Here is a 22,668-nt window from a genome sequence, read left to right as displayed (position 1 = left end):
GTGAGAAGATGTAGAAAAGAGGAGTGCTGATCTAAAAGAGGTGGGGGGGTTCATCACTATGAGCGAGAAGAGGAGGAGGAGAAGGAGGAGGAGGAGGAGGAGGAGGAGGAGGCGGAGGAGGGGGATAGTGTGAAGGGAAGAGAGGAGGAGAGAGGGATGGAGGGGAAGGGAGGGGTTTAAAGGGTGGGCTTGTAGTCATTGTCAGGCAGCGAGTAAGAGAGAGTGAGAGAGTTGCGCCCAGGCAGACCGACTGAAGAGCGTGTGTGTGCAAACTGGGATGAGTAAATGTACTGGGCTGCCTAGCTGGTGATACAGCCAGAGAAAGAGAGAGAGAGAGAGCGAGAGAGTGAGAGAGAGAGAGAGAGAGAGAGTGTGCACGAAAGCGAGCGAGAGAGAGAGAGAGAGAGAGGGTGAGAGAGAAGAAGTGAAAGGGAGAAAAAAAAGGGAAGAAAGAAGCAGAGAAGAAAAAGGGAGGATACTACAACTACAACTATGCTGTGCTGCATAAGAAGAACCAAACCGGTAAACTGCTCTGATTTGCTTTTCATCAGTATTTTCTGCTTCTTTTTCTCATAGACGAAAAGAAAAGAAAAAAACAAAAATCTCAACTCTGAACTTTGTGAGTGTTGTTAGTCAGATTAGGGGCGGTGAGGGGAGATTAGACAAGATGCTACTGCTGCTGTAATTTGCTTTGACTTTGGGCCTGGTTGGGCTTTATAGAAATGTAGCCACAGAGCCCAGACACGCCTAGTTAATGTGATTATCCCGCATGAATGGATGTTGCCACAATGCCTCTCAGACCTCACACTGTACTTGCAGAGAGGCACAAGACTGTAACTCGATCTTGGGCAGCTGCCATTCCCTCTTATTGATCAAGTGCTTGAAAAAAAAGTGAAAGATTATTGAAAGGCACTTGATAGATTCTGTCTTGTCTTTAATATCAAAGCTGAATGACTCTTTTGTGTTTCATCCAGGAGCCCTGTTGAACTCTGCGTAATCTTCCATTGTTAACGGTGCTCCACGTTAATTAGATCAACCTACAGTGTTTCTCCTAATTGATGCCTTAAACGGGGGGGTATTGGAGTCTTTTGTAACTGTGTTATCTCGAGCAGAAATGGGTGACACAGGAAAAGAAAATTTCCACAGTGAGGAGAAAAAAGGGTGGGGTACGGATTGAGTGAGCAGCACCATCATGTCAGCGGCCTCGGGGGAATACAATGGGAATAAATGAGTATAAATGGATTATCATAGCCCTCCAGCTTTATAAGTGGATGCTGTCAATGGAGGGTACTATGAAGTGTGCACTCATTTAAAGGGTGTGAAAGGGTGGCGTTGGATAGTTTATAGCCACCCGCGGCCAGCCTCACCGGTAGAGAATAAAAACAAAAAAAAAAGGTGTTGCATGGAGGGGAAGGTGGCTCTCACTGATTCCAGCAGCTATCATGGTGGTTCTGTGTGTGATCAGGGCCGGGTTCCTGCTGCTATCTCAGACTGATTATGATTTTATCAGACTCATAACACACTGGATTCCGATGGCACTTGATTGCTTCTTAAATGTCAGCCTGGATGAGTCATATCGGCTCTGGCTGGGAGGAGAGAGAGAGAGAGAAAGGAAGCGAGGCTTGCCAGTGGAGAGACATGCAGGAAGAGCAAGGTGCAGGGAGGCAAGCGGGGAGAGACCGAGCGGCAGGGTGGAGCGTGGCTGGTGCACATGGACCAGTGTAGGGGGGGAAAAGATGCGAGGGGATGTAGAGAGGGAAGGCACGGAAATAGAAGTAAAACGAGGACTGAGACAGGGAGGGAGATCTGCATGGTATGGGGGGAAGGTAGGGAGAGGCACGCATGCAGCAAGGCAGAAAAGTAAAGAGGGAAGGAGAGTGGACGGCGGCTGCAACCAGGCAGGAAATGTGGCGGTTACAGAGCGAGGGATGATGGTTGGAGGAGGTGAGCAGGCGCGAAGGTGAGATCAAAAAGAGGAGGAAGGGAGAGAAGCCGGCATGCTGCACACTGCAGCCATGTGGGTGAGGCTCTGGCTTTTCCCACAGAACGCTGTCGCTGCCTCGAGCGTGCACATCTCACCACGGGGAAAAATATCCTCCTGGCGTACAAGCACTTATCCTCCTGCTCCTGCATCTGAGCATAAATTAATCCAGACAGACTCTGTGGTCTTCATGGATGGATGAGCAAAGAGCTTGATTTTCCTCTTTAAAACATGGCAATATAGCTGTGGGTCCTGCCATTGTGGGGTGTTAAGTGCTGTTGATCTACACTTTATGGGAGTGGCTACGAGCTCCTAATTTAGTCTCCTCTGTAGCCTAATTTTTTACTTGAATTCACCACAGTCCCTTCTAAGTCCAGGTCTGTCTTAAATTCCTTCACGTCAACCCAGATCTCCTTAACTGAGCAGAACTTATCAGATCCCACCAATCAGCTCCCCTCCAACTCCAGCTCCATCCTGACATCTCAGCACCAGGACCCCACCTGTCTGTCCTGCCTCCACTTTCAGTTTAAGCTCTGACATTTTTACACCAAACCGTGATTTCAAAGCCACGGGCTGCCGGGCTACCTGACAGACGACTACTCCCTCCTCCTAGCCTGGCTTCAGCCAAAGCTCCGGCCACAGCCCACATCTCCAGTTCCTGCTTCCACCTCCCTCTCCCCCTCCGCCCCGTCACCATGTCCAACCCCTTGCCCCTTTCCTCCAGCATCACTCCCCACTTCCACCTTCCCTCCCTCTCCCCATCCTCACCCCCAGCTCCTATGAGATCAGTGGCGATTGCAGAGCCTTTGTTCAGGGAGAGAGCCGGTGTAATTGAATTAAAGGCTGCTCCAGAGGATGTAATGAGGCTGGCATATGGCCGCTTATTAGTTGCTGCGGAGCATCTTTTCCCGGGCCGTCGTAAAAGAAACAGTGCATCCTTTAACATCGCTCATCAATTCGCCGTCAAAGGGGAGAAAGAGCGGGGGAAAGCGATGGCGAGCGGGGGCTGTGGCAGTCACCACCTGAGCCCCCCTCTCCTCAACTGCAGGAGATAGCCGGCTAAAAGGGTGTGGTGCTCCGCTGTGTGTGTGTGTGTGTGTGTGTGTGTGTGTGTGTGTGAGGCAGAGAATGAGTGGGTAGCAGTCTGCCTCGCTGAGAAATAGAGTGAAAGACGACAGAAAGAGAAAGAATGAGATATTCAGCAGTTGCAGACAGCAGCCAGTCTTTGCTCTTTGCTGTCTGGATTGCTGTTGCAGAAAAGCAGACAGCCATTGAAATCACGCTGGGGTTTTAAGGAGAGAGCTGTCATATGTGTGCCACCAGCAGGGTGGCTAATGCTACCTCTCCTGCCTGCCTGCCTGCCTGCTTGGGAACTGTGCTAATATGACAAATGTTTGGGGGAGTTTTTCCATTTTATTTAAATATTGCTTTACCTCTGAGATCAGTTTTAATGCACACAAATCTTCCATAATTACACTTTAAAGTGACTCCAGAGGAAATACATTCACCTGTTGGGTTTGTGATAAAAGGGGCTCCTTTAACTCCATCATTACAAATGCAAATATTACCTTTAATATTTCTCTCCCCTCTTTGCCAGCGGCATGTGATCCGGGGGTTGGGCGGAGCGGCGGGGTGAAAAGAGAGTCTCCCACTTGAACGGATCAGGATAATGAAAAAAATGATTATATGCACGTCTTGTGTATGCATTAGCCGTGGTTCTGTGGTAATTCAACCAGCGTTAACCTCACCGCTCCACTGTGTCTTCCACGGTCTCTCCCCGCCTCCCCTCCGCCTGAAACAAGTCCCTAATGGCACTCTCAATGAGGCAGTGGGAAGGTGGCGGATTGTTACTGTGTGTCACCATTGGGGGATGGTGATTGTGTGTGTGTGTGTGTGTGTGTGTGGTTGTGGATAAATCGGTAAAGCCATTGACTCTGGGGTGTGGTTCTCACGACAGCCGGTGCCCACCCAAGGACAGAGGCAGACAGGGAGAGAGAGAGAACAGACTGCAGCCGATAGGCGAAGCTCTGATAGACACATCCAGCCGTCAGATTACACGATGAGCACGCTTTAGCAGAAACATACGTTACGTTTAGGGGCAAAACCGAAAGTGGGGTTTGTCCTGCGGTGAATGGCACTCCTGTCTCGAGGTAACCTGTGAGCGAGTGCACATTTAGATTCTGAACATGGAGGTGGCGCTCGGTCACCTACATATGGCACAGAGCGCTCAATGCTGCTGCATAATACTATAGCTGCTACAGTTGCACGAGGATTGCATAATTATCTCTTTTACAATCTTGCAAGAGCAGCACTATTATGTTGCAGAAATTCCACATTTCGTGAGATAATAAAAAAACAGTTTTCAGCGGTTAATGTACTGTAACTATGGCAACCAGAGAGGCCGTGTTCAAAGAGGAAGCACTGCAGGCTAGTTGTAATAAGTCATTTGATTAACCTGATAAAGCAAACATGTTGTCTCACTGCAAATTAATCAAGGAAGAGTCGAAGCGGTCGCAGCGTGAAGACTTAAGCGGCGCGTACCTTGTGGTGTGTCGCACCTTTGGGATGTGCTGCTGTATTTATGAATGAAAATGTGTGCCGCACAGACACCCGAGTGGAAAAGCGCCTGCAGGAGGCTACGTGACCAGGGTTCAATTAACAGTCAGAGTCTTCAAGAGGCAGCAAATAGCGCTCGTGTTGAGACAATATGGGACTTCGGCGCGTTACATCCAGCCAATGGCAGCAGTTAACCTCTGCGACACTGTATATTACAGCACAAGTTTGTTATGACAGGTGTAGCGTCTCAGCAGTCGATCCGACGGTCCATGAAGGAAATCACAGCGCAGCACTTCTGAAGGGTGATGCACAGACAAATATCAATAATTCAAATGATGATGCCACAGTTGTGGTCGAACCATGATGTTGATGTTTCTTCCCGTCCTCACGCGCTGATATGAGATCATCTGGCACTCGGCTGGTATTTTATTACATTTCCACTCATACGCATCCCCATCTTTAAAGTAGATGACATCCCCTCTGTTCCAATAATGATGTCATACCCCCATATTCCCAAACACCCTCATCCATCGCTTTCTTTCTCCGTCCGTCTGACTCACCGAATGCAGCCAGTAAGTAATTCTATTTAGAGTTAAGTGCTTGGGTCAAATTTTTGGCAATTGTAAGTACCTATGAGATCAGGCATAGTAAAAGCCCAATAAGTCACCGGAGACCTGCATATTATTAAGAGCAGAGGGTGTGGCGGCGGTGCTTTGTCTGTCTCCCTGTTGTCTGGTCTAATAGGAGGCTAAAGTTTATGTCCACATTTAATAGCTGATTGTTAAATAAGCCGCTCCAGTTCAGGTTTGAAATATACATCCGTATGTTTGAGGAGCGATATCAGCCTCCTAAAAATCTACCATCCCTCTCACAGCCGGCAGTATGTTTCATGTTTTCTCATTTCCTTTAATATTATGTTGCACAAAATTGCTTCAGGAGGTTCGTGTATATTAAGAACTGCAGGAAGGCCCGGGGCAGGATTTACACCCTGAACCCCGGAGAATAAAGGTGGAGGAGGTGAATATACCAATACAGCTGCACCTTGGCCTCGCTGCTCCAATATTGCACTGACACACTGACCCTGAAGAAGACATGTTGGTTTAGTGCCTCCGGCTCTTAAATCATGCCACGCAGATGTGATTCCTCACACAGGCAGCTGTCCAAGTCAAACCTCATATCCGACATAATGACACTATTAGAGGCAGGAGGTATCGGCAGAGGAGCAGAGCGAGGGATCGGGAAAAGCGCTCAGATTCAGCGACCTTAAACAAGATGCTGCTGCTCGGTGACACGGACTACCAACATCTGATGCACATAACCCCCTTTGGCCCCCCAGCGGCTCCCCCACCACACCCTGCCGCTGCATCACCACCCCTCCTTAACCATGCTGATTGCGTCGCTTGATTTATGAGTTCCTATTGGTCCGCTCCCCTGAGGGGTCAGGTGCACTGCCAATCAGGGTGACATATAGTCTTTCATAGCACCAACCAGCAGACAGGGCCGTGATGAGTTAGCACTCTGGTTGTCAAGGTAACCTTTGATGGTTGGGAGGGGTATGGCAGCGAATGCTGAGGAGATTTCTAGCAGGCAGCTCGTTCCCTAGCAGCCAGACATGGAGCTGCTACTGTACCTAGAGAATAGAGATGGGCTCATTATTTTCAAGAAAGAGCCTCGATTCTGAACACTTGCATTTTGTTGCTCATAATTCTGAATGTACCATTAGCCGAAAACACAGGGTTACGACAATGGATGCCACGGAGAGGGTGCACATTGAAGTTTCATTATTCACTAAATCTATTTCAGCGCCATTATCAAGAGCACAATATCAACCTTAAGACTGGATTAAATAACAGCAATAGATGCCCAGAGTCATTTGTTGCGCGCCAAATCACACTGTGTGCGATTCATTATGTGGAGACAATCGACCTGCACACACATCTGCTATTTTCATGATTCACAATGGCACTAAATCGCCCCTTTTCCAGCACATAAAACGACCAAATGCTGTAGATTCATTCTATTGTCAAACCAATCACTGGCTCCTGACAAAGCGTTCATACCTGACAGGACAAAACACTCCAGACCATATGGATTTTGTTGTTTCTTCACATCTTTATCACTTGGAATAACTGATTCTGCACAGCCTGCATGCTATTTGACAATTTGTGTTTGCTTCATTATGCTTTTTCACTTTCATTTGAGGTGCACATTTGAGGCTTTTGATGAGTTGGACCTTGGCTGGAGAATATTTTACCTTGATTTGTTTGCCTATTCATTTTGAATGTACTGATTCATTTTGTTTGCCACCTTCAGTGCTCATCATTCATTCCTTTATTTGATTTGATTTCTTTTCATTAGATTTATATGACTCATAGCACAACCCAGTATTTGATGGACAGCTATGGATCCGGTTACCCAAGGTAATATGATGGAACCCCTTTTAAATATAACCCTGTGTACTATCCTAACCCTGTTCCTCATCCCATCCTACACTTTAACTCTACTCCAAACTTGTCCTGAAACCCTAACCCAACATTTCCCACTCTACAAGTCTCCATTAATGGTTATGACTCAGTTAGCCAATAAATCCCATCTAACAGCATAGGCTTCTGTCTTTTTCTGACTTCTGACCTTTCGGTTCATTACATACCTACATTATGTAATGAACTTTGTAGGATTCTAAGCCCAAATAAAAGTATGCCAGCATGTTGTGTAGGGATGATCATCCTTAAGCTAGAAACCACTACAGTAGTGGGATATTTGACAACTCTTCCTGGTTTACAGTGGACCTCCACCACTGCTTACAGTCGGTGCTAACCTGCTGTGATGTCTTTTGCCTACCAGGTGGAGAAGAATGAGGATGCGGACCAGAAGATTGAACAGGATGGCACCACCAACAAACCTGAGGACAAGGCCCACAAGGCTGCCACCAAAATACAGGCCAGCTTCCGTGGACACATAACTCGGAAAAAGATGAAAGACGGAGAGGAAGAGAAGGAGGGAGACAGTCCCGCTGCTGCAGAGGAGGCAACGGAGGGAGGAGAGGAGGCAAAGAAAGCGGAGGGAGAGGAGGCACCTGCTAAACAGGAGGAGGCCGCAGGAGAGGAGGCCAAGAAGGAGGAGGAGGAGACAAGCCAAGCCAAAAGCCCAGTGGCAGACAAGCCCGCTAACTCTCCAGCAGCTGCCGCTACCTCTCCCGCAGGCGCAGCGACATCTCCTGTAGCGGCGGCCCCGGCTGCTGCGTCTCCTACGGCCGCCACGGCGCCCTCCGAACCCCAGAAAGAGGAGCCAAAGGCAGAGGAGAAAGCTGAGGAGAAGCCCAAAGAGGTGGAGGCTCCAGCGGCGGCAGCCAAGAGTCCCACCACAGCCACAGCTGAGGAGAAGAAGGAGGAGGAGAAGAGCGAAGAGAAGAAGGAGGAGGCCAGACAAGCCGATGTGCCTGCTGCTGTCAGTCCGACAGCTGAGAAGGAGGAGCCCAACCAAACAAAAGGTAAACGAGGTATGCAGATCATGGCAGCGCTCCATTCGGGTAGGAAGTACAGGCGGCTTCTCAGGATCACACTTCCGCTTGCACATGTAGGCGCAGGCATCGAGTTCACAGGCAAAAATAGTTCCAGACACTTCCACCAATTAAGAAGCAATTACTTACTGTAAAAATCTCATAAAGAAGAATAGGTGAGCTTTCCTGTAGTCTGCTTGGCAGGCACCACAGGACATAACTGCTTGTTGAGTCTTTGGGATTTAAAGATCTTTGGCAGTGCTCCACCATTCACTGGTTAACACAGAGACTCGGCTCAATATTAGATTAGACAGCCTTGTATCGCAGCCTCTGCAAGATGGAAACTCCATACTGATGAGGCAGAGAAATGCAGGCCGGGAAATGATTAGCACTGGTCAAGAATGTTGCACAATGAGATTGGCTTATCCTGGGAATGATCAGTGTTATTGTTCGGAGGCAATGATGTGTTGTTTGCGTAATGAGAAAGCGGCATGTTTTGCAGATTATCAGGGTTCATGAGCATCTCATACGGGCTCAGAGCAGTTTTGTGATTGCAGGACTGGCGTATTAACCCACCGGTAGTGAATTACTCAAACTGAAAGACAAATATTAGGGGAAACTGATTACCCAATTAAATCCTTGTTACAAATCCCAGCATGTATAAATATCCTTTCTGTCTGGACCAATACCAGCTAATAGATTTCAAAGCAAACCACCATGTGATGTCCAAGCATTACAGAAACCTGGGAGGGAACTGTGAGGGAATTATATTAGCACACCCTCGCAACATACACTTGACATGAACTCCTATTTCTGGTCCAAGGACTCTCAGACTGGGTCAGACAGGTAGCTAATGGAGCATGCTCAGTCTGGAGTCGGTGGGGGTGTGAGGTGGGAAACACACACTCGCACACCAACCGGAGAAGTACACAGAAACTAGGTCACCTAGGCAGCACTGTCTCCCTGTTGTCATAGTTACCACCTCGATGGGATAGCTGGCCTGCATGGAGCACAGCGCACATAACAGGTGCTCTGATTTAAATGAATGATTAATGATCCCGACTGGTCACGATCCACACCGGGGAAGTCTGTCACAAACAAACACTACCTGACAAAGAGCTGCTAATTAAGAATCCACCGCTGGCCACAATCTGCTGGAACAACTCAAGTGACTCAGAGAGCAAATGAATATTTATAACTAAGTCACTTGGTTAAGGTTTGTTAGCGCACAGGCTGCCGCTACATGCACAAGGACACCAGGTACTCTGATTCGTCTGAAAAATTCATGAGGTCGCCTGGGCATGATCCAGATTCTCCCCCAACGATGGTCTGTGTTGCTGCTTTCAGGTCTAGTCAACTGTCATCATATTCACACAAGACAAAATGCCAAAAAAAAAACCCCCACAAAAACAAGAGCAGAAAGCGTGAACACCGGCTAAAATGTGAAAATACTTTTTAAAAGAGGAGGTAGCTAAAATAATAAATGGCAAAAAAAATTTTAATACAGTGAAAAAAAAGCACAGTAGCCATGAACTCATCCCACTCCTCATCCTCCGGTAGAGTAGATAATCAATTACTAATAACTAGCTGTACATAAAACAGTTTTCACAGTCAGTTAAAAACCTCAGCTGATGTGTTGCCATGTGCTGCAAAAAGCTGCTTCACTACAACTTTTAGTTCTTTGTACAGTCGGCAACAGTGAGCAATGAGATCTGAGGGTTCTGCAAAAGTTTATCCTTAATGTGAGTAAAATAAACATCTAGAGTTTTTGTAGGACACCAATGAAACGTGCACTGAAGCAGTCTAAAGGACTTACTCCATGAGCACCAACCAGGATTCAAACAGTGTTTTCTAGTTGAAGACAAGTCGAGGTCTGAATGTCTGACGCCTGTTAAAATCCAGCTACAGCATCAACACGTCACGAAATCTCACTGAAAAAGAGATAATACTGATAAAAGTAAAGGAAAGTCACGTTGCACTGGAAGCTAAAATGTGGTCTGCACGTCTTTTCAACAAATTAAGTTAATGCAAAATTAGGAATTGTGCTGTAAATCTGCTGTAACAAGCATGTACAAGTGCCTGCCAGTTTCAGCTTCAACTAGTCTGAAGGCAGAACGTGTCGACTGCATTTCCAGGATAAACAGCATCAGTTTGTGGTGCTCCACCTTAGCAATACTTCAACTGTGTCTTCCTTTATGCTCACCCTCACTAGACCTTCTTATTGTTGTTGTTGCATCGCCTCCAAAATGATGACAACCACATTCACATAAGTCGATGAAAATGTTCCAAATCCCGGTGAATTGTAAATGTCTACATGTTTTTGAATAGTCAGTTAAAGAAAAAAAAGTTTTGCTTTTGAACCTGTTCTGAGCGTCCTTTCACTGCTGACCATAGCTGACATCTTTTCAATGGAAAAATACTCGCTGGTATAATACAACCATGTATAGGCTTCTCTGTAGCTCAGATAGAATCCATACTATGCAGCTGAGGAGTGAGATCAGAGTCCATGCTGACACCCACATGTTGTGCCTGAGGTGAAATACGCTCAAACACTGGAGTAAACCGCATAGCGCTTTTTTGACCAGCAGCGAGGATCTCTTTTACACAAAATGTTCTGATTAAGGACAGTGAAACTAAGGCGAGAGATGCAGTTTACAAGCGGGTAAAGGACGGCTCAGGACAAACAAATGGTATATATAAAGTTGGGCGTCATCGGCATAGTAGCGGTATCAGATGAAAACAGCAGATCCAGGATGGAGTCGTGCGTACTGACGTTTTTTTCCAACTAAAAGTCGTCTTACAGAGTGAATTTTGTGCTTAGTCCTATTACTTTCTTTTTCTTCAGCTCCACTTTGCATCTCTGTTTGACAAAATAAATTATTCGTCACGGTCTCATTAATTTTGTTTACTGAAAACTTACAAGTCGGCGGGCAGAATGGACAAACACTTTGGCTGTTTGTTTACTCATCTGCAGTCTTTATATGCAAATGCAAGCAACAGAACCGAACCGGCACTTCAGTCAACAGCGAACGCCGGTGTAGGTAACCGAGGTGGCACTGATGTCAGAGCGCCAGGACTGACAGGCCCCGGCTCTGTAAATTGGGTGAAATTGTGTTTGCATCACGCAGTTCAGTGGCTGTAGAGGAGGACTTTCTCAAAGCTGTCATAGCGGCTAACAAGCTAATTACCTCTTACCTGAAAGATCTGCTATGACTCACGCCGTCTTGAGTCACACAACTCGCACATTAGCGAAAGCACTGACACAGACATGATCGCCCCACTTCTCTGCCTCGCCCTCACGCGCACACACACACACACACACACACACACACACACACACACACTCACACACACACACACACACACACACCCTTGCACTCCATCACCCCAGTCTCCGATGCAATGATGTCATTCTTCGATGTCTCCTCCTTCTATTATGAGAGTATGAGATCACCGGAGTGTGACATCACCGCCCTGAGGAGCGCTTGAATAATAGATTTAGCCTGAAACAATGAAATAAGGATCCCAAAATTATTGCAGTGAATGAACGTACAAAAAAAAAATTAAAAAAAGACCCCACGGCAAGAATTTCAATGTTGGGTTTTTAAAAAAAATGTTTTTTCAATAAATTTTCAGTGTATTTTAATTTAAAAAATCAGCATTTCTTTTGTAACAGCTTAATTTACTTGGGTTGCATCAACTTCATTTAATTTGAATACAGTGAAATGAGTTGGCCCAGTCTAATTAAATAAAGTGGGACTCGACCCTTGACAACAGTTTCAATCAACTCTCATAAATTTAGTTGATTCCTTAATGGACCAACAGGATTGACTAAAGCTGAGAGAATATGTGACATTCATGTAGGTGTAAGCTAGATTGACTCAGTTTATCTCAACAGGAATACATCTAATAAATGTTTAGGGGTTACACGTGCTGCAAATACTACATGATGTGATCATCGTATGGATATTAGAAATATATTGAATAAAGTAAATGTTACACTTTGGTAAATTTAAGGTTTTTTTGTGTAAATTAGTCATTTGTACTTAATTTAAATACACTTTTCTTTGCAACAAATTGGAAATCAGTTCAGGATTTATTAAAAAAATCCCCAGAATACTAAGAAAAATCTAAAGCACCACAGCAATGTTAGCCAAGAAGCCCAATTAGGAACGTGTTTGTGATGCATCACGGATCGTTATTCAGCAGAGTTCACCTCTAAGTGAGCCACCGCTGGATGTTATTGCAGCGCAGCACACTCAGGGCATCACACGGTATCAGATGTGACAGGCCGAGATGCCGCTGTTAGCGTTTGCAATGTCAGTTCAAATGCTTCATGGGTCCATTAGGAGCACTCTCTTCCTTTATTATTTACACAGCCAACGTGGGACTTCAGACAGCCGGCTGCATCTTCTGAATGACGCGCTCTCAGTTTGAGTCGAGCTGACATCTTGTGAACAACGTGGAATTACACAGCTCCTCTCTTACAGAATGAAAACACGCACATTTTGGGGATTTTGTACGCACACAGAGGATCATCTGGGGTTAAAACATCAAAAGTAGCAGCTGTTGTGTGAAATCTTTGTTGCTCGCTATCTCCAAAGTCCCAGATAGAGCCGTATTATTCCAGCTTCACAATGTGAAACCTCTCCACAGGCTAATTTTCTCCCTCCCTCTTCCCTCTCTCTCTCCAACCCACCTTTTATCTCCCCCTTTCTTTCCCCCCTACATCTCCTTTTGCTCCTCCCTCTTTGCTTTCCTCTCCCTCCCTCCCTCCCTCCCTCCTGCTTCCACACAGATGCTGCAGAGGAGTCTAAAGCAGAGGAGGCCACCCCGGCAGATGCGGCAGCGGAGGCCACCGAGTCCAAGGACGACTAAGTCCAACCTAACGAAAGCAGAATTAAGAGTATGAAGAATAACACAAAAACAAAAATCTAAAAAGGTTGCTCTTTGCCTTCCCAATGTGAGGGCAGTCCGTTTCTATTTGTTTGTCATTTTTTGTGTGGCAATGATTTTCTCATGTTGGGGGAGTTTCCAGCGTGAAGTTTTTTGGCTCAAGCTAATACAAGGAGGAAGTGATGATGATGATGATGTTGTTGTTATGAAAAACGATTGTGACCTTGATACCGACGGTGATGATGCTGAGATGGAAGACTCCATTTGTCACGTCTTCACTATTTCATGTAAGCGAAACAGGATGAGCGCTCCCAACTGGATCTCGACACCTTTAGAATGCATTGCCAATGCCCCCGTACTTTATTTGCATTGTAATGCACTTTCTTTAAACACATTTTGCAAATAAAATCCGTTCTGCAGATGCACGCACAAAAAACAAGCAGGTTTCAAAATGCAACCCGAGTTCTCGGCGCGGTCCAAGTGCGTCGAGAGCACAGCGAACAGCTAAAGTACTCACACATCACATGGATGAGAGAATGTATCATTAAATGTGTGACATTTCCAGTTGGGCAGCTTCATCCTGAATCCAAAAGACAACATATAGGACAAGACTATTACTCTCTCTATTCTGCTTGAGTCATTCAAGCTCGGTTTACACCCCTTTTACAAACTCTGTTTACTCACATTTACAAGTAAAGGACCTGTTGCCATTTAAATGATCATATAATAACCTATAGAATGTAACTGGCTCTTACATATAACGATTTGTGTTCTGCCAACCAAACGTGAGAACAGTAGCATGAACCATCGAACCAGATGCATGATGGGAACTCTCCCTCAGAGAGGAACTTTTTCGCAGTCACAAAAACTTAAGAGGTGTGGCGGCTTCTTTTTGATGTCTTTGGTGTTGTTATGACAGTTTATATGAATTGGAAAAATTACTCTTGCACTGATGTTACGAAAAAGAAAAAGTAAAAAAGAAAAATCAAACAAACAAACAAACAAACGAGCAAACAAAAAATACTTTTCCTATGTTCCAGTGAGTGCAATGTCCAGTTTCAACCTTATCAAGGAGTTCAAACTTGTGAGAAAAAAAAATATGAAAAAATAAAAATGGTTTCAATGTCTGTTTTCAAAATAAAGCAAATGTGCCAATTACCATCATAAACTGTGGAGTTTTTTTTTTTTTTTCCAGTTGTTGCTAATTCAGAGGGTTGGAAATATTTGTTGGGCAAGAAAGTACAAATTACGCCTCCCTTCCTCGAAACAGTCTGGTTTTCTAAAGTAAAATGATAAAGTATAAGTACATTCCTGTAGAACTAGTTACACGACAAGAAATTATTTGCAAAACCTCAGTAAACGCTGCTTATAAGATATTTAATCAACAGATTGAGCATTTGACATCTGGACAGGAGGCAGCGATAGTTATTCTGGAAAAGGCATTTAAATGTAATATCAGAATTTTAGTAAATAATCTCCTTGAATCAGACTGTTTCCATTTGTTTGTCCATTCCTCAAAATCTCTGGCCTGGATACGGTTTACACACAGTTTCATTGTTCACTGGTGCATTCAGGAAAGTAATGTACTTGTGTACTATTTTGATGCACTACTTCTACTTTATATTTCCTCCCCACTGCATTTCAAAGTAAAATATTGCACTTTTTACTGCATAACTTTTAAGGCGATGATTTTAGACACTGGATAATATAACCATTTATTAAAAATGCAACAAATAACTCAGAATTGAACCCATACAACGTTTTCGGCCTCCGACATCGAACAAAAAGCAGCCAGGACCACGTCTCAGAGGACTGTGAGTCGTTACAGCTCCATGAAACGGTGATTATGAACTCTGCAAAAGTCAGCAATCAGGGACAATCTTAGTTTTTTCCTTATTTTATTTAGATTTATCTGTTGTCTCTGCCTATTAAACAGGAGATAAAGAAGCTCAAACCTGCAGCAGCTACATGCTAACAGCTAACATGCTGCTGACACACTGTCACTGTTAATAAACGAACAACGTTTTAGACGATAAAATATCAGTCAGACGGACCAAACCAGTACGTTTACTCTCATGCTTTATGTTTTGCTGCTGACACTTCTTTAATTTCACTTACTTTTACCTGTAACTAAGTATTCTCACACTGCTGTATTGGTGCTTCTACAATCTGAATATTTCTTTCACCAGTTTCAGTCAAAGTGTTCCAACCATCTGAAACGTCTAGTTTTCCTAAATCAGGGACACAGTTTCTATCACTGTTTAAAAGTCTTGATCGTAACCAGAATAACAGTGAAAAGCTCAACATCCTCAGTCTTAACTGTGATTTAAATGTGTTCATGTTGTGACATCAGAATGATTTGTTTAAGCACTCGGCTCATCGGACTGGAAGCTCCGTCAGCGCCCACGTGACTTCTGTTCAGATAGCGTAGTTAGTAAAAATGAAACGGTTGTAACCTCCAGGTTTACATAAATGCCAACCGCGGCCTCACAAAAGTTCCATGACCTTCACGCTAATGAAGCCGGTCTGCTGAATAAGCACGACTGAGAGGAGCATAATTCCTCTGAAAAGTTTCTTTTGTCGCCGTCTCCCCTGTGAGCCACAAACCAACGCCGCCGCCGCCGCACACCTTCCTCCTCCTGCAGCCTTATCTGCCTGCACTGTTCTGCCGCAGTTCCCTTTTTAAATCCCTCCACTCTGAGACTGAAGCTAGTCTTGCCCCTCCATTCCTGTGCAACAAAAGTGAAAGAAATCCACCCAGTTTGAACTCTCGCATCAGAAACTGTGAATATATAGAGAACATCATTACTTTCAGATGCTCATTAATCAACTCTCAATAGCAGATTAGATGTTTTACTCATCGGCTGCTCCAGGAAAAGGAGAGTTCCTCCTTTGCTTTGCCCACCTGCATTTTCCAGCTGATGTGGAGGTTTGAGCTGAACGCTGTGCAGCTACAGAAGTGTGTTTCTAACCTTTCACCACCTCATGACTTCACTTTATCTTCAGAGTCAGCGGCTATCGACTACGCAGAGCGATGGCCTCTTTCTTTCCAACACTGCAACCTAATGGCAGCATCATTTGGTTTGTGCTGACACCTAGTGGTGAAACCTGGTACTGCAGCGTGGCGGCGCGCTGCACAGCGATGTGGGGGGAAACCAAACGTGCCATATTGTCATTAATGTGTCGCCATATGCGGTGTCGATAACACCAGTCTCTGTCTTTGGCACCAGACCGTGAAAATGGAGCATTCCCTCGGTAATGAGCTGGATCTCAGATGCATCTCTCACACTTTCTGAGGACAAAAATGTCTTCCAGAGCGAATATAACAATACATATATTATTTTATTTGCATGTTACATGGTGATTAACACAACAGTACCAATAGGATCCCGTGTGTTCCAAGCTATCTCCAAAAAAAAAAAAGAAAAGAAAAAGAAAAGAGGTTACTTGCCCCGACATCTCAAGTCACATTCAAATACAGAACACTGAATTCAAACAACTTTATTTTGTTAACATGTTCTCATATACCTTTATTACATATCATTTTTTTTTTTTTTTAGAAACTGACTGCAATTACCTTATGCCATAATAAAGTAAAGTAAAATAGAAAAAAAACCGGGACATTGCTGTGTCATAATTCATGATTGAATCTTAATTCCCCGTGACGCAGGGAAGGGAAGTACAAACATGATAGTTACATTTGCTGTTTAAATTTTTAAATGTGGAGTTGTATAAACACGAGCTTATGGATTCGCTGACTTTACAACATTCTACTGTAGAAACATAATACTGTATATACACACAGAGGAGGGAAAGAAAAAGTAGAAGAGTCTAAACTTAAAACAGGAGGGTTACCACCGTAACCGTCGGAAAGCAGAGAGCTGGCTGCTGCGCCAACTGGTTATGGATCTCATGCCTCACATGTATGGGAACTTCCACGCGCACGTACGTAAGCCAGTTTTGTACAGTGAAGCGATGGCGATGCTTTGAGGCAAAGCTCAAGAGTAAACTAGAAAGCTGTATCTACAGTCTTCAGTAGATGTCCACGTCTGTCTACAGGGGGGTTGGTGCTGCGTCCGTAGGCTGGCTGTTGGTCTGAATGAGCGATGGAAACACACGTCTTCCTTTCTGCTTCACGGACCAGACAGAGCTCCATGGCTTTTACGTCTCAAGTGTGTAACTCGGTGCTGTTTGAGCTGATTTTAACCTGCATGGACGCACTTTGACATCCACGTTGGCGAGCTCAGCCTCAGGTGAAAACCACCTGGACAGACGCTCAGTTTAACGTGTGAATCAACAGACTGTTTGCCGCGACGCAGCGATCATGCATCCCGAGCAGGTTAAAATAAACGCTGAGCACAGTTTGGAGAGCGAGACCTGCTCTGGCGGTCTGTCAGAGTCTCCTCCAGCAAAACGACAAAAAAAACAACCACAAAAAAAAACATCTTTTACTTTGTCTGCCCATCTGCCCAAGGCCAGCCTTGCTCTGCCCTGAGTGGTTTTTGTTTTTCTTTTCCAATTCGACTCACCGGATCAGACGCGTAGCACAGACCCCGCTCATGCAAACCGATCATGAAGAACTATTTCACCACAGCTTCCAGATCATTCGCTTCTTATTACAGTAAGAAGATAGCTGTTGCTGATAAACTACAGTAACATCCTCAAGTATGGGCTAGCCGGAGGCTAAGAAGCAGTCAGAGAGTCTGCAGAAATACCAATGTAGTACAAAAACATCAGGAGTCCCTTGTTCAGTTGTAAAAAATAAATTAAAAAAAGCACGACGAAAGCATAAGAACAAGCGTCTTTCTTAGACTGAAGAATCTGATTGTGAGATATTGTTGTTTTTGTTGATGGAGCTGATAGAAATGGAGCTGTTTAAATGCTTCGGTTTGATTGGAACTGGCTTTTTTTTTTTTTCAGGTTTCAGTCTTTGCTTCTACACTTCCACCCATGAAAATTAGACTGGATCAGATGGCGTTACCAACACTACAATGTCACACAGCCATGGCCTCAGAAGCATTTACACTAAAAACACTGGGAACAAGTCTTTGAATGCATGACGAGGATGACATTAATTACACGTGTGTTTTACAGTACTAGTACTATCTCGGCGGAGACGCGAACACACTTCCAGTCGAGGAGCTGAGCCGGGCGCCGGAGTCCTATTAGTCACCTGACAGTAGGTCAGAACGGATGGCAGAGAAGAAGGTGGCTAATAGTGCACCGGCTTCAGTATGTCTCGTCAACAGCTGTGGCCTCTGAGCTGCTTCCTCTAAGAACTGCACTCTTGGAGAGATCTTCGTGTGAGTTTTACAAAATATCAACACATTTAACCAATTTGTTCGTAAGGAAATAAAAGAAATCAGTGATCGGCCAAAGCTTTGGCAAAGGTACGATGGGAAAATCTTCTACGCGACGTGTGATTTAATGGTCCTACTTTGTAAAAACGGGGCCGTCAGCTAAATGGCCTGGATGGCCGTCGAGGGGGAATCGGATTCAGTATTCGTTTTGGTTTCTGCTCTCATACTGAATTCCTGGAACACGGAGGAGCATCAGGAGCGAAACACTCCAGTCTGTCTAACATCATGTAAGCCAGCACTTGTTTAAACTCAAGGATAGGTACAATAAGAACGGCACAGAACTACCTTCTTTTTATGCTAGACCTTTTTTTTTGTTTTTTAAAACGTCTAATGGGCTTGGGCGGACGTGATAGATCAGGGTTCGAGAGATCTACAATCCTCAACAAATTTCTACCCTAGTCAGACACAGAAAATTTGCCTTTTCATATATAAGGACATTGGATTCAAGTATATATATACAGACAACTAAAATGAATGAGGTAAAGACAAAAAAAAAAGAAAAATAACCTCAATAGCAATATATTATGAATTTTTCGGTACCATTTCATATTAAAACACACACACTTTTTTTTTGAGAAAAACTAAAAAGTAAGTCATTCATTGGTGTCATACATTTTTATCCAAATTCCAGCAGTATAGAAGAATGATCCTAAAACTCATAAACTAAAAGCGGACACTGTGTGCGGTACAGTGTGTAGCGGTGCAGCCCGCCGCCGGGCCGGGGCGACCCGCACGGCGACGCCTGCCTGGTCGTCCAACAGGCCGCGTGCATCCGCAGCCTCCGCTTCCTGCTGTTACGGCGGCAGCTGCTTATCGTAGAGAAATACAAAATTTTTACTATGTACAGTACGCGTCGTTGTACCCTACTGTGAGTTCTGTTTCTTTTTTTCCATTCGCAAAAGAAAAACAAATGAATTTCTTTTTTTTTTTTTTTTTGGAATAAAAGGCGAGTTGGTTGCAAAGCCACTGAATGAGGATAGATAGATATCCATCACCAGATAAACTAGCTTCCTCGTGGTTTAGCTCAGCAGGATCATTCTATAAACTGCGATTTCTGGGCTCGACTGCAGCAACCCGACCGACTGCTGCATCTGCAAAACGGCGCCATCGATCGGAGAGAAATCTGGCCAATGCTCTACATTTGTGTCTCGGTCTTAGTGGTGTCGGATTATGGTAGCACAGACTTCAATACCAAAGCTTTAATCAGCTGCAGGAGTTTCCCTTTGATTTCTGTGTGTGTGTGTGTTAGTTTCAGATGTATATTTGGCAGAGAGTTTGCATGTCGCTCATTAATGCACTGGTTAAACACTCGGTTAAATCTACAATTTAAGTTAACATAATGCATCTATGGGAGTAAGAAGAAATATACCTCATGTCTTCAGCACTTCTAGAGACAAATGATTGTTGGCATCCGAGTGAGCGGGCTGCCTCTGTTTTCATTCCCATGAGGACAAAAAATACAACAGATCCCCGTCCAGACCCCGAAGACAAGATATAGCAGAAACAAAGAAGTGCATACGAATTAAAAAGAACAATTCTTTAAAAGAGCACTGTTTGCTTGTTCTGTCCTTCATTTTTTTTTTTTTTTTAGTTGTTCCTATAACATTTTACTCGTAACCCATCGCTTTTCATAATATCAGTAAGCAGTGCTGGAGAGCACATACTGTAAGGTTTATGTATCATGATGCAAACAGTCTGGGGGGGAGGAGGAGGGCGGTAAAAGTTGGTAATAAGGTAGCAATAAGGATGTCGGTGAGTCGGAGAGAAGGAGGAGGAGGAGGAGGAGGAGGAGGAGGAAGGGGAGGAAGGAAGGCCGGGATGGGGGAGGAAGAGGAAGAGGAGGACAGCGGTATTAACACTTGAAGAAAAGGCAGGCGCAGGAGGCTAGCAGGAGCCACAGTGATTGAGATACACAGGCAGAGCCGTTGATATCTCGACCCGTCCCAGGTCCTGCACACAGAGAGAAACAGACAGAGGACGAAGACAGAGACACAAAAGAGACGTTAAAGGAACCGATGAATGCTGTGGTGAGCATCCACTCAGACAAGATACTGAATGACATCAACGAGTTTTGGAGTTTGGCAGAAGAGTGCAAATGTATTCATCTGGTGCTTCTACGAATGATATCATATTTGATTTTAAACTTTATCTGAGTCAGAAATATCATTGCAGCAAAGTAGGATTCACACACAGAAGAAAAAAAAAAACACAGTTTGGATTTTAAATACGTCTGTTGAAGCCGATAACGTAATAACGGTCGATAATGTCATAAAAGTCCTGAACTGATCATGTCATATCTTTTCGATTCAGGACTTTTATTATGTTATCGGCCAGTTGTTACATTATTGTCTTCTACATACATCAGTTTGTAGAATGATCGGTAACTAATTACATCCATTATCCATCCATTATCTATACACCGCTTAATCCTCACTAGGGTCATGGGGGGCTGGAGTCTATCCCAGCTGACTCAGGGTGAAGGCAGGTTCACCTGGACAGGTAACCAGTCTATCACAGGGCTACACTTAGAGACAGACAACCAAGCACACTCACATTCACACCTACAGACAATTTAGAATCACCAATTAACCTCAACATGTTTTTGGACTTTTTGGAAGCCGGAGAACCCAGAGAGAACCCACGCTGCACGGGGAGAACATGGAGACTCCACACAGAAAGATTCCGGTGCCCCCACCGGGACGCGAACCGGCGACCTTCTTGCTGCGAGGCAACAGTGCTAACCAACTGCGCCACCTTGCAGCCCCTAACTAATTACAAAAAGGTCAAAAGTTTGACCAGTTTTGTGACCAACAATAGGGTTCAAAATCAAATAAACCAACAATATGCAGCTCTGCTACTGCTGTCAGCCTTTTTTCCATGAAGCAAATGCAGCATCCAACATGTAGGAGAACCCAGGAGACGACTTAGATTCAGAATCACTGACCAGGAAAGTGCTTTCTGTGGGAAATGTGCAAAGACATTACCCAGATCATTCTGTTTCAGATGTGGCATCATGGTTCTGTTCCTTAATCATCACAGCGGAGACGTGGACCAAATTGCACCCCGATGTGAATGCAGATACGTCTTTTACCTTTAAACACCGCAGCGGCTCAAATGAAAAACTCGATGACTTTTTCTCTGTAATTCCACTTGATTATACTTCATTATAAATCCATCATGCACGCTTGTCCTCCATGCACTTCTTGTGCTTTTCATCACTGTCTGTACATCCTGCAGTGCATCAGATAGACGGATTTAAAACTCTGACTTTTTGTTCAGCCTTCCTTTTCTGTTTCCCTGACGTCTGCACCAGAGTAAACAAAAGGCCACTTTTTAAGCTCAGTCTTTGTGAACTGCAGTCAGTAATTATAAAACTGTGGCGTAAGCGGCTTATTCAAATAACTGAGCCGAAGCCTGCGCGAGACAATACAAGGAGCGACTTTGAAGGAGGTTTGGTGACATCTGCTGGCCATGTGGTGCTCATGGAGGAGCGACGGAGGCCGGTTCATGCTGCACAGCACAGAGGAGGCGTAAACTGGGGAGCTTGGGTCCCTCACTCGTCTATAATGAAACCCCAGAGTTACATATTTTAATCAAGAAATACCACCTTCCAACCTTTAAATGGCTAAAATGTGCAGATCTATGACGTCCCCACCCTCTCTGTCTCTCTTATATAAGGACTCTATTCAAACACTGTAGAACTACTGCAAGTCACACAATGGCACGATGGAGTAATTCAGCCGTTCTTGTTTGAACCAGAAGTCAATTGTGAACAAGAATAATGATACAGAAAGCTCCTTACTGCAACTTAACAAACCTAAAGGACCAAAGCTGACAAGTACAACCTGCAGAATCTGTGTTTTAGAGACTGTCATCAGTGTGCTGCAGTTTCAAGGTGAAAACGTTCAGTCACTGGTGTCGACTGCTTGTTCCGCTCTTCATGTGTCCTCCAGCACTAACAGGTACAAAGCTTCACTGGAGGGTTTTTATTTTTTTCTTATTTTTTTAAACACACAACAAATGTAAGAAAGACACGCTGATAAACAAAGCTACAAAGGAATAAAAAAACTCAATCATATGCAGAACTAGACGCAAAAAATGAAGAAAAAATTAAATTCAACTACAACAAAAAGCCAAACAAATACAGAAATGCTGCAGGAGATGTTTCTAGAAGACATTAAGACCAGACCACAGTATTTGCTGCCATGGCTTGTGGCTCATATTACCAGTAATGGTCAGTTTAATGCAGTTTCTCCTCTACCTGCTGAAACATTTATGACGTCTAAACCATGTGACCAGAATGTTCAACCCAAACATTGGAATTTTGATTGAATTAAGCAAATTGAAGACATTTTCTATTTTGTCAACATGCAGTC

At 44.4% G+C, this 22,668-nt stretch overlaps 2 protein-coding genes across 3 annotated transcripts in view; one reads left to right on the top strand and one right to left on the bottom strand.

Moving 5' to 3' along the window:
* Nucleotides 1–400: 400 nt before the first annotated feature.
* gap43 (growth associated protein 43) lies at nucleotides 401–14,090 on the top strand. The gene is made up of 3 exons (XM_008299992.1): nucleotides 401–522; nucleotides 7,382–8,027; nucleotides 12,835–14,090. The coding sequence occupies exons 1-3, from the start codon at nucleotides 493–495 to the stop codon at nucleotides 12,912–12,914; spliced, it is 756 nt and encodes a 251-aa protein (XP_008298214.1). The 5' UTR covers nucleotides 401–492; the 3' UTR covers nucleotides 12,915–14,090.
* A 2,165-nt stretch (nucleotides 14,091–16,255) lies between these two features.
* The window catches only part of lsamp (limbic system associated membrane protein), a 523,212-nt gene continuing 516,799 nt past the window's right edge, over nucleotides 16,256–22,668 (bottom strand). For both annotated transcript variants that reach the window (XM_008299969.1, XM_008299966.1), the window contains one exon: nucleotides 16,256–20,242. In XM_008299969.1, the coding sequence (XP_008298191.1) occupies nucleotides 20,145–20,242 (98 nt within the window). In that variant the 3' untranslated portion in view covers nucleotides 16,256–20,144. The remainder of the gene's footprint in view (nucleotides 20,243–22,668) is intronic.

This window comes from Stegastes partitus, unplaced genomic scaffold (genome assembly GCF_000690725.1).
Source record: "Stegastes partitus isolate 25-593 unplaced genomic scaffold, Stegastes_partitus-1.0.2 Scaffold32, whole genome shotgun sequence".
NCBI lineage: Eukaryota > Metazoa > Chordata > Actinopteri > Pomacentridae > Stegastes > Stegastes partitus.
Note: the sequence above shows the minus strand (reverse complement) of the source record. Positions and strands in the feature narration are given on the sequence as shown.